We start from the raw sequence: 13,207 nt of genomic DNA, 5'->3' as shown, positions 1-13,207 counted from the left end.
ATATTCATGAACAGTTGTGGATTATTCAATGAAACAGAGGCTCTGCTGAAAAGAGTTAGGCACATCAGTCAACTAACCCTAAATATAAGGTATTTCCAAGTGTTATAATTTTGTTTTAACATGACAGATATACAAACTGAAGAAACAGTGTGCACTGAATACTAAACCTAAACCAAACACACAGATAAATAAACCAAGATTTGAGATGGAAAGTTTCCTTATCATAACATGCGTTGTATTGTTTTTAATTACTCTATACACAACCCATTATTTTTTATTCTATTTTACAAATGGAAAATACAAATGAAATAATTTTCTGAAAATTATATGAAACATGAAAATAATTTTATTTTCATGTTTTATATAATATAATATAAAATTAAAATATTCTATAAAAATACCAAAGAAAATTATTGTGTGCAGAGTGATAAAAAAAAATGCCTCACCAACCAATTGTTTGGTCAAAATATAGCCGCTTAGCACAAGAAAAGAAGTACACAACTATTGTAAACAAGAACCCAAAAGTGTATTATACAATAATAAAAATAGGAGGTGCACCAAAACAAACAAAAAAACTAATAATGATATTTACAAAATATATACAAAAGGATAATGTGTTAGTGGGTGGAATGATTGTCCAAAGTCCAAGTTATTTATACAGATGTGGCCATTAAGAATGCGCTTATTTTCCCGTGAGATGCTGCAATTCTGCGCGCGGCGTGCTGCGACTTGCTGTATGCAACATTTGGGAATTTAAATAAATGTGTTCTGCTTCACTGAATATCCGCCAAATGGCGCATGGAAGGACTTTATCTAAAAGCCAGACCAAGTACGACGGAGAATTGTGTATAATTAGTTAGCCTAAAACAATATTGTTTCCAATGCAAAAGCAAACATGAATTTAATTTTCATTTAAATTATAAGATTATTTTATAATTTATTTATAATTAAATTATGGGGTATAAGAGGGGGCAGCACCCCCTTAACTAAATGTCTTACCCCCCTCAAATAAAAAAAAAAAATTATGTTGAGAAAGCACATGTTAATATACTCACAAAAATTAATACATTACAAGTTGATAAAATCATCTGCAGTAGCAAAAAATCCGCTGTAAAAAGGACACTACATAACACTGTATTAGATTTCACTTAAGTCTCTGTCCCTCTGCTGTGTGTATTCATTTACAGGCTGCAGCGCACGCACATAAGCACAGGAAAAAAAACAGTGCTTGAACATGATGTGTACACATGATGCCCCCGAAAGGATCTTTAGTTTTTTTTAGTTTCCAGAATCTCGTCTGTTCTCACGTAGACGACAGAGCTCTGTTTATTTTGTGTTTTAAGTTTTCTTTTGCTTTCCTTTTAAGTTTCTTAATTAATAATCCCACGCTATCTCCAAACGAAAAAGTCTTCCCGTGTCTGTCAGCACTCACAACTCCTATTTTAATGACCCCCTCTAAAGCACTGCGTCAGGGCTCTTATAATCAGTAAAGCATCTCGTTGTGAGGCTCTCCACAACGCACCCCGTAACAATATAAGTAGAAGAAAAATGTAAATTAAGGATGTCTTAAAACATAATGCAGTTACTCTTTATTCATTTGAACACGGTAAAGGTGTTAATGTTTCGTACATTCCTTTATTCATCCTTTTTTCCATATACATACAATGTTTGGACTACAATGTTCCGGAAGCGATATTAAATAGGGAAAATACATAATTTTGTTTCAATACAGTTTAATTAAATTTATAATATATATATTTTTTTGCTGGCGAAATACATTTTAGTCAGAGACGTCTGCTCGGTCTTGTTAAAACGTTTTAAACTCCTCAATTTTGTAAATTCCCCCAGCAGTGAAACCGGTTTGATAAGTTACACCTATCACGAATGAAAGGTAAGAAGAGGAAGTAAGTCTGGGGTTCTGTGGGGGTTCACCTCAAAGCACGCTGTTGCGTTGTATTCAGTGAATAGACTAAAACAAAATCATGTTTCCTTTAGCATTGGAAACAATATTGTATTAGGCTAACTTTATTTAAGATTATTTACTTTTGTATTTTTCATACTTCGTCTTTTTGCACACACGCGCGGGCATTTTTAAAATTGAACAAAAAACAATAGTAGGATGGTAGGAACATTATTTTTTCAATTAACTTAAACGGATGAATGTTTAAGTTAAATATACACAATAAATTAATAATTGCCTTTGTTTTACATTTAAGCTTTTTCATTATATATATATATATATATATATATATATATATATATATATATATATATAATGAAAAAGCTATATATATATAATGAAAAAGCTTAAATGTAAAACAATATATATATATATATATATATATATATACTTCCATATCATACTGTTTTAATTATATTTTACAACATTACAGGCAGTTTGTAATTTGTATCTACAGTATAGGCATATTTAACTACTTAAGCAGTGAACGAAAAATTAGGTCGGTCTGGCTTTTAGATAAAGTTTTTATTTGATATAATTTTATTATTTAATTAATTATCTTATTATAAATATGATTCTTATTCTCTATATTCTTGTAGAGTATAGTGCTTTAGAGCAAGCATTGTGTCAGAAAATTCTGCGGAATCCCCCCTTTATTCACGATAGGTGTAAATTTATCAAACTGTGTGCGCTGTTGGCAAATAGTGTGGGGGGGTTTTAGATGAATTACAGTAAGAAGAGAGCGGACGTCTCTGCCTAAAATAGTTTAAAAAATAAGTAACTAAATATGGTTAATGATAGCAATTGAATCAGACTTAATAGTTGGATTTAATACATTTCTTTTTATTTACTGTATGGACAGTCATATTATGCTTTGTCTATGTTATTTATCTCTCTATATATTCTCTAATTAAATCGGCTCACATCGGAGCGTGCGGGCGTGTTAAAAAAGTCATGCGTTTATCTATCGAGAAGCCTAAAGAGGGGGGTAATTTAAACGCTGCCTTTTGTTAAGTGAATGTGCGAGCTGCAGGTTTATACACGCCAATAAATGAATTTTAGATGGATTTTAAAGCATCTTTTTACTAATAGCCAGGTGTATTACGAAGTGAAGACCTTTTGTTCAGTTCTCTGCACTGAGGGATTTTGCGTGGGCGCACGGAGAGTTTGTGTGTGTCCGCGAGCGCGTCTCATACTGTAATGTAGGTGTGTATGCACGGAGAGTTTATGTGTGTGTGTGTTTATGACGTTATCTTTTCCTTCAAACATGCTTCCAACCAACCAACCCTCCTTTTGATCTGCTGGTTACAGTTTACACTGCTGATCAGTGTAAAGTAGCCTGTACAAGCCAAGCTTTTTCCCAAAAATAGTGTAAATGTCTGCAACAAACACTAACCATTAAAAGGTTAAGAATTTAATTAAACACACATATATAAATTACATTTTCGTTATACATAATATTTTCATTATATATAAACTCATGCTAGGGTACTTTTACTATGCTGAAGTGCCATTTAAAGCTACAGTATTTATTAATTTCTATTTTATTTGCTTACTTACTCACTTACTTACTTACTAGAATGCTTTAGTGAAGAGCTCTAGAACAACGGCAATATGAATGACAATGGAATATTACAGAACGTGCGAGTTGACGCCCATGCACCAATCACTTACCATTAAAATGTTGGATTTGAATTAAAATGGCACATATCTATATCATGTTTAATTAAATTCTTAAATCATCATGTTCACCAATGGGTTTACTGCATAAACACCGAAACAAAAGGGAGGAAACTGAGAAGTTTATTTTTCATTTTTTTTTAGTTTAATCATGCAGCATTCTTAGTATTCATAACAAAAGCAACCCAACAGTGTGATTAAAGTACCCGAAATAACACATAATTTTGACCCAGCATAAACAACCCAACGACGTGTTTACAGAAAGCCAGCATTTTTACTACTTCTAATGAATGGAGGAAGCACAGTCAAAGATTCTGCATGCTGTCGCATTGTATTCAGTGAGTAGCATATATTTTTGTGTTCATTTCATTTCATGTCTGTAGTTTTATCGATAAATCTACTTATATCTGTGCACGTGTTTATTAGCCTTTTGAACAAAAAGCTGCATGCTCAACTTACTTTCACTTTGCAAAAGGCAGTGTTTATTGTTCAGTGTATAATTAAAGCGCATAAACACAATAAAACTATATATTGTTTTAGGCTAACAACATACATTTTTGTATTATTAGTTGTACTTTGTCTTTTTGCACACATGCACGGGTGCGTTACATATCTGCCAACAACAGTTTCCACAATATTATGCAAACTCCAAAACAGTTGTCACAAAAACTCTATGTCACATAGCGTCTCTCCGCAAAAACAGTCTGTAACTGCTCTCTCTAGCTTTTCTAGGGCCTCCTGAAAGTAGCTCTCCAAGCCTGCTAAGCTAACGTCAAAGTCCAGGGGCCTCATGTTGTCACGACACGTCAAGCCACAGCCCCGTCATGATCACCTGAGAACTTCCATTCCATTTCTCCAACCACCTCTTATCGCTTACCGCCTCACTCTCCGCTCTCCACGCACCTGTTCACTATCAGTCATCACCCATCATACCTACTTAAACCATGCCATGACACCACCATGTCGCCAGATTATTGTGTCCCTTTCGTAGCCCAATTTTCCAGCGTTAGTTTCATGTCTCGACTACCTGTTACCGACCACGCTTCGTTTCTTCTCGACCACGCCACTGTCTCACGTTTGGATTTCACGCTCACGGAGTTTTGTTATCGACCCTTGGATTTGCCTCAACGACCACGAATTCGGATCACGGACCTTCTCTTGTCTCTCTGGCTCTGAACCTTGCTCACCTTCGACCACGATAAAGCTTTGTAAAACCAGCCACCAACCTGTGCGGCGTCTCCATTCGCCCGCCGGCTCTCCACGTCTCTGCAACACTGCGCTAATCGCGCTGCACACCAAGTTTCCTCACCGGCTCTTTGCACTTCCGCATTCCTGCACAGGACACACAAGGCGCTCTCGCCGACTCGCGGCGCTTTAGCATTCCTCACAGATCCACGCTGCACACAGAGCGCTCACGCGCGCTTCCGCATTCCAGCGAGACTCTGCTCACGCCACAGCACAGAGCTAAACCGGCACTTTCTCTTTGATCCACTCGGCCGGCTCAGTCTGCTACACAAGCACTACCACTAATCACAGGTCTAACTCTGCGCTTGGATCCATCACGCCCTCTAGCGCCCCGTGACACATGTATCAATGCTGCGTATGCACAAAAACTTTGCTTACGCCACTTTTCACCCTCACGGTCAGATTTACTAACAGTAAAATTAACGTGAGAATGTGCGTTCTTCCACGCGAACTTCATGTCTAGCGTACGTGTATTTCTTGTGTGTGTTTGTTTTATTTCCGTTGGCGACTCCTAGAGGCTATCATGTTAAAATGCACCAACACGTGAAAAACATTGCTATTAATTTATAATTGATAAAATGGGTTAATTGACACAATATTTTTTGACCAATTATGTGATTTAGAACATATAAAAGCATTTGCAAATGTATACAACCCTTAGTCTATGGCAAAGGCAGTGTTGGCCTTATTAGAGGACATTGTCAATGGCTGAATCTGAAGGGAACGTGTTTTTAGGGATCACAGTGATTTTCTGGCCCACGCTGATTCAATTCAATTCAATTTTATTTGTATAGCGCTTTTAGCAATTTTCATTGCCGCAAAGCAGCTTTACATAGTCAAAAGAATTATTTAAGTTTGTATGAAATGTGAATTTGTATGAATCAAAATAGTCAGTTTGTCCCTGGTGAGCAAGCCGAGGGCGACAGTGGCAAGGAAAAACTCCCTGAGATGGTAATAGGAAGAAACCTTGAGAGGAACCAGACTCAACAGGGAACCCATCCTCATTTGGGTGAAACAGAAAGCAGTAAATGATCTGCATTTATACAGTGTGTAGGGTGGGAGGCAGTTCAGCTATAATAGCTGATGTTAATTGATGTTAATATGGAGTCCAGGTAGTTATTGAAGACCCAGGTAGACTTGTAAGAAGTTCCAGTCATGAACTATCGAACTGTCAAGTCCCCAGAGAAACAGTTGCCAACACCAGTCAAGGCCAGAACCATTTTCTAGGTAGAGAGAATCATTCCGAGACACCAGACGCATCCCAGAGAGACACACGGGGCATCCATGTGACGAGATCTTCAGCCAGAAGCGGGGCACCAGGATGGGTCAGACAGGTCCGGAGGGCAGAGGGAGTCTGGATCACTGGCAGCTCAGGAACGACATGTGTAGCTCGACAGAGAGAGAGAGAAAGAGTGAAAGGGGGGGACAGGAGGAGAGAGGAAAGAGCCAGAAGGAAACACAAACATGAGGGCTTCCTGACATGTAAAGCAAACAATCACCTTACCGTCAGCAAACCTGAGTGATCAATGAGAGTGAGGAAGACAGCATCCAAACATACCAGTTCACCATAATACTCTACGTCCATGAGTCCCCCAGATCTGCTCCTTTACCTATGGCAAATCTATTTATAAAAATGCTTGGCTAAATAAATAGGTTTTTAGCCTGTACTTAAACACTGAGACTGTGTCTGAGTCCCGAACACTATTTGGAAGACTATTCCATAACTTTGGGGCTTTGTAAGAAAAAGCTCTGCCCCCAGCTGTATTTTTCATAATACGCGGTACTGACAAGCAGCCTGCATCCTTTGATCGAAGTAGGCGTGGCGGATCGTAAGACACTAGCAGTTCGCTCAGGTACTGCGGCGCGAGACCATTTAATGCTTTATATGTCAAGAGTAGTATTTTAAAATCAATGCGAAATTTCACAGGGAGCCAATGGAGTGAAGATAAGATAGGGGTGATGTGCTCATATCTTCTGGTTCTGGTGAGGACTCTCGCTGCTGCATTCTGGACTAGCTGAAGCTTATTTATGCATCTAGCTGAACAACCAGACAGTAAGGCATTACAATAGTCCAACCTAGAGGTGATAAAAGCATGAACTAGTTTTTCTGCTTTGTTTAGCGACAATAAATTTCTTATTCTGGCAATATTTCTGAGGTGAAAGAATGCTATCCTGGTAATATTATCTACATGTGCTTCAAATGAAAGGCTGGAATCAATAATCACACCAAGATCTTTCACTGTTGCATTTGATGGAACAGAAAGGCCATCTAAAGTTACGGTGTGATCTAAAATTTTACTCCTAGCTGTATGCGGTCCTATGACTAGAACTTCTGTCTTATCCGGATTTAGCAGAAGGAAGTTAATTAGCATCCAATTTCTTATGTCCTGCACACATTGCTCAATTTTAGTAAGCTGTTTTTTCTCATCAGGTTTTGCTGAGACATATAACTGTGTATCGTCAGCATAAAAATGAAAACTAATACCATGCTTACGGATTATGTTGCCCAGAGGAAGCATGTAAAGGGAAAAAAGCAGTGGACCTAAAACTGAACCCTGCGGAACGCCAAACTCCACTAGAGAACATGCAGAATAATCACCATTTAAGTCTACATACTGATAACGATGGGTCAGATAGGATCTGAGCCAGGAGAGGGCTGTACCCTTAATTCCCACTACATTTTCTAATCTGTGAAGAAGAATAGCGTGATCAACGGTGTCAAAAGCTGCACTGAGGTCAAGTAATACAAGCATAGTTACACAACCCTGATCAGAGGCCAATAGAATGTCATTTACTACTTTAACGAGCGCTGTCTCTGTACTGTGATGAGGCCTAAATCCTGACTGATACAGTTCATGTATGCCATTTCTATGTATATATGAGCATAGCTGCTCCGCTAGAATGACTGGCTTATTAGCCGTTTCAGATTTCCAAGAGCTATCCTCTTGGAGCTCTGTGCTAAGTTGGGTCCAAATTTGGAAAGAGAGACAGCGAGGAGCCACACATTACCCGTTCCCTTACAGGTGCTGACAACGCTTGGTTACCTGGCAACTGGTTCTTTCCAAAAGGAAATGGCAGACCGCTCGGGGTTAAGCCAGTCATCTTTGAGCCGTGCCATGCCAGCTATATGGGACGGGATCATCCGCATGTCTAGCAGGTATATAAGGTTTCCATACCATGCAGTTGACCAGCCAAACATTAAAGTGCAATTTGCAGCGATCGCCGGTTTTCCTAATGTAATCGGAGCAATCGACTGCACGCACATTGCTATAAAGGCGCCATCTGAAGACAAATTTGCATACGTGAATCGGAAACATTTTCAATTAAAAAATGTGCAAATAATATGTGATGCTTAAATGCGCCTAACAAATATTGCCTAACCCATGATTCATTCATCCTCACAAACAGCATGGTTGGGATCAGGCTCCAAGGTGGCAGGGTGCGCGATCGGTGGCTTCTTAGTGAGTGATGTATTTAAAGATATTACACGTTTTTTTTAATTTTGTTATTAATTCTGGAGGACAAACTTGCAAATAACAGTTTTTCTCCGGTCTACCTCCGATAGGAGCACCTCCAATTCACATTCTGTGAAGTTTCTCTTCTTGCTTGCTTTTGCCTCTGTTTTTTTATTTGGTTTTGCCAAAGTGGAGTCATTACCATATTTATACGGAGGAGGAGGCAGGGAGGGGTTTTGCGCTCGTGCACGTGCGCTCAATTTCACGGTAATTCGGATGTACAAAGAGAATATGCGTGGGATTCTGCGTACGCAGTGATTCATACATCAGATTTTTTTTACTGCGTACGCACATTTACAGCTTATCCGTACACAATGTTTGAGTATGAATTCAACGCAAGTCTTTGAACATGAGGCCCCAGGTTATTTCTGAATGGGAGTGTGTGTATGAGCAGAGATAAATCGATCTCACCGAAAATTATGGAAATATACTGAGAGGCCGATGACGGAACAAGAGTGCTATTCCGAAGCAGTCCAGTTGGTGGTAATCCGAATAAATGCAGTCTGTGGTGGATGTTTTTTTTTTTTGCTGGTGTGAGCGTAACCACCTACAATTTAACATCAAGAAAACAAAGGAGCTGGTGTTCGACTTTAGGAAAAGTGGAACCCCTGTGATTCCTACTGTATATCTGTCCAGGGAGAGACAGTGGACATGGTCTCTAAATATAAATACCTGGGAGTGCATCTGAATAACAAACTGGACTGGTCACTTAACACATTGGCACTCTACAAGAAAGGACAAAGCCGGTTGTACTTTCTAAGAAGGCTTGGGTCTTTCAACATCTACAATACTATTCTATGGATGTTTTATGAATCTGTTCATGTCGAGTCTGAGTGTCGTTTTCTATGCTGTGGTCTGTTGGGGCTGCAACATGAAAGCCGCAGACAAGAACAGATTGGACAAGGTCATTAAAAGGGCTGGATCTGTCCTGGGCATGGAGCTGGACTCTGTTGATGTCGTGGCAAGGAGGAAGATTCTGTCTAAAATGCACACAATCTTGAACAATCCTTCTTACCCACTACACAGTGTTCTCTCCGACCAGAGGAGCAATTTCAGCCAGAGACTGATCATGACCAGGTGTTTTACAGAGCGCCACAGGAGATCTTTTCTTCCAATGGCCATTAAACTATATAACTCATCTCTGTAACGCTTTCACTAAGGGATAGGGACTTATCCCTAGTCAGTAGTTAATGTTCAATAATACTTTCGGACACTACTGTTCCCACAACTTAAGTCCAAGTGCAATATATGATTATCACTACATTTGTATGTACAATATCAGTATACAAATTATTTTTTTGTGCAATATGTAACTGTGTGCTATATTTAATTTGATTTTTACTTCTATATTTATTGTATTTCTCTTTTAATTCTATTTATTGAATTACATTTTTTCCTTGTCTCTCTTTTTTTTAATTATCGTTTTTTTTTTTTTTTTTATTAAATTAATCAATGCAATTGTATGACCAAGACAAAGCAATTTCCCTCTGGGATTAATAAAGTTCTTTGAATCTTGAATCTTGAATTTAAATATACACTAAGCAATAAACACTGCCTTTTGCAAAGTGAAAGTGAGTTGCGCATGCGTTTTTTGATCAAAAGGCTGATAAAAGCGTGCGCAAATTTATTGATAAAACTACAGACATGAAATGCAACAAACACAAAAATATATGCTACTCGCTAAATAAAAAGCCACAGCACGCAGAATCCCCCGGCTTTGACTGTACACTAAAATGCTGGGTTTCTGGGATGTTTACGCTGGGCCAAAAATCTGTGTTATTTTAGGTACTTTAATCACATGTTGGGTTGCTTTTGCTATGAATACTAAAAGTGCTACATGATTAAACTCAATAAAAAAAAAAAACAGAGAAATGTCTCTGTTTCCTACTTTTTTTCCGGTGTTTATGCAGTAAACCCATGGGTAAACACAATGATTATTAATTATATCAAGTAAGGACTTTTATCTAAAAGCCAGACTGCCCATTTTTTCCTCTTATTATTATTAATTAATTGTGTATATTTAACTTTATTCAGCCGTTTAAGTTATATTTTTTTATTTTATTTTATTTTATTTATATAGAATATTTAAAGAACAACCATGGTTGACCAAAGTGCTTCACAATGCCAAAAAACATAATCACACACAATCAATTAATACATTAAAATTTGTCAAAATGTCTCAAAAACTCAACTTAATAAAAAGCCAAAGAATATAAATGTGTCTTAAGTAATGACTTAAAAATTTCAACACCCTGAGCAGACTTTATGTGAGCAGGTAAATCATTCCACAACTTCGGTCCCACCACTAAAAAAGCTCACTCACCTTTATATTTTAATCTGGCTCTCGTAACATCCAGGAGCAACTGATTAGACGACCTCAGTGCTCTAACAGGAGTGCAGACATGTAAAAGCTCTAATAAATATACAGGCGCCAACCCATTTAAAATCTTAAAAACAAACAATAAAATCTTAAACTCAATCCTAAAATGGATATATATTTTTTAATATAAAAAATAACATGCCTACCAGCCCACGATTTTTTTGTTCGAATTTAAAGATGCCCGTGTGTGTGTGCAAAAAGACAAAGTACAATAAAGAATACAAAAGTGTATAATCTTTAATAGAGTTAGCCTAATACAATATTGTTTCCAATGCTGAAGCAAACATGATTTTGTTTTAGTCTATTTGCTGAATACAACGCGACAGCGCGCTCCAAGGTGAACACCCACAGAACCCCAGTCTGTAATCCCACTTGTCACCTTTCATTTATGTTAGGTGTAAGGTTATTAAACCAGTTTTGCTGATGGGAAAATTCGCAGAATTGAGGGGTTTAAAACGAATTAAGACAGAGCAGATGTCTCTGCCTAAAATGTATTTCGCCAACAAAACATAACATAAACATAAATAAAAATAAAATGTTAAATAGTACTAATTAAATTAGACTTCATAGTTGGATTTAATACCAATGTGTAATTCATAAATTTACTGAATATATATTTAGATTTTGTGAAGTAACGAAACCTGTTTTCTTCCTAGACCTTTTGTACCACACTGTAAACCCTAATGCTCAAAGTGATTAAATATATTAAGTACTGTTAACTTAAATAATTACAATTAGTTCAAATTAATAGACCTTGATGAGTATTAAGAACTTTTTGGTATGTATAAGTTTGTAGAAATGACACTTTTCAAGTTAGCTGAACAAGCACTTGAAAAGCACTTGATATTTTAATTGTCTGGAAGGTTTTGCTATTTCCCGGTTTTCATAGTGACAAGATCTCTTTGGTTTATCTCAACATGATTAAATCCAATACATGTTAAGTTGTTGAATTTTATGTAAATACAACATAATTTAATCATGTTCATCTTGGAAACATGAAATTATTATGTACAAAACACATATTACATTTTAGTACATGTAACAGGTAGCCATGTTCATTTTTTTGAGTGTAGCAGTGTTATTTGTCCTTTTATAAAAATGTTTTTATTTCCTGTAATTGAGTCAGCAGTAATATAATGCTTTTAGTTATGCTTTAAGCTCATGTTATAGCACATTTACTGCACATGAAGTAAATAAACTTTTATAAATAAGCTTTTAGAAGGCAACAATGGCATGAACTGAACTTAAAGTGTTTCTTTGTTTTTCCTTGTTTTTTAGGCAGCCCAGTATTTGCTAGACAGTAGCAATGTGTTGGATGAAGAAAGCATGTATGAAGCTTCACTCAGAATTGAGCCCAAAGTGCCCAACTGAGAAGACAGCTTCTGTGAAACGCAAATGGTTGTATAGCCCAACATATGTGAATACAGAGTGTGTATTAGGTTCTATACACTGCACGGCCAACAGAAAGTCTTAAACTCTGATATTTCATTTACTACAGAGCCTTTTGATTCGCAATGTCACAATATTTATTTTCCTACAGAGTAACAGGAAAGATCTTAAAGCTCTTGTTTTGATGACGGGAGCGTCAGCCTGCTGTATAAAGTCTTCTCTAATGCATCCCAAAGATTATCGTTTGGGTTATGGTTTGGATTTAATTCAGATGAATCCGGGCATTGTCATCTTTTTAACACTAATGGCACTTGATCTTGATGACACTGTCATAATTTAAATATTCCCAGGGAATTTCAGGGAATAAAGAAAGAGCTGGTCATTTAGTATTTTAGTATTTAGGTAAGCTGACCTTATTTAGGGAAAATAACATTGCTGAACCTTGACCTGACCAACAGAAGCAACCCTAAATTATAAAACTGCCTCCACAGGCTTGTGTGTTAGCACTATGCATAATGGGTGCATTGTTACCTTGATGCACCCATCAATCTGGAACAGATTAAATGGATTAATCTGAACTCTTCAGATCATGTGACCTCTTTTCAATGTTCCACAGTATATTTCATTCTTTTTCACATTTTTTTTAGTTCTTTTTGTGTAAACGCTTTTACTTTTACTAATAAACATAGCCATGAGTCGTACTTAAAAACAAAAAATACTACTACTACTACTACTACTAATAATAATAATAATAAGTTCACCTTTCAACTTGTAAGTGGTTATGAACATGATCATCTAAAAAAATTATTCCACATTCTTCCACAAAAAAAGAGAACCACATTTTCTCAAAGATGATGATTTACCACTATACTTCCATATGTTAATAATGTGCTGGACAGTTCCTAACCCAATTTTGGTAGTTTTAGCATTTTCCTTATATCTTTTCTTAGCTTGATGAAGACCAAAAATTTGACCCTACTAAAACAGAGTAACATCTTTCCCATGACCACAGTATATGATTTTTGCCATGGTTGCTTA

At 37.0% G+C, this 13,207-nt stretch overlaps 1 protein-coding gene across 2 annotated transcripts in view; it reads left to right on the top strand.

Annotated features, from left to right (window-relative positions):
* The window catches only part of rasgrf1 (Ras protein specific guanine nucleotide releasing factor 1), a 560,812-nt gene extending 547,953 nt beyond the window's left edge, over window positions 1-12,859 (top strand). For both annotated transcript variants that reach the window (XM_053500654.1, XM_053500653.1), the window contains one exon: window positions 12,059-12,859. In XM_053500654.1, coding sequence (XP_053356629.1) covers window positions 12,059-12,151 — 93 coding nt within the window. In that variant the 3' untranslated portion in view covers window positions 12,152-12,859. The remainder of the gene's footprint in view (window positions 1-12,058) is intronic.
* Window positions 12,860-13,207: the final 348 nt, after the last annotated feature.

The sequence above is a fragment of the Clarias gariepinus genome, chromosome 7 (genome assembly GCF_024256425.1).
Source record: "Clarias gariepinus isolate MV-2021 ecotype Netherlands chromosome 7, CGAR_prim_01v2, whole genome shotgun sequence".
Taxonomy (NCBI): domain Eukaryota; kingdom Metazoa; phylum Chordata; class Actinopteri; order Siluriformes; family Clariidae; genus Clarias; species Clarias gariepinus.
This window is presented reverse-complemented; position numbering and strand designations above follow the sequence as displayed.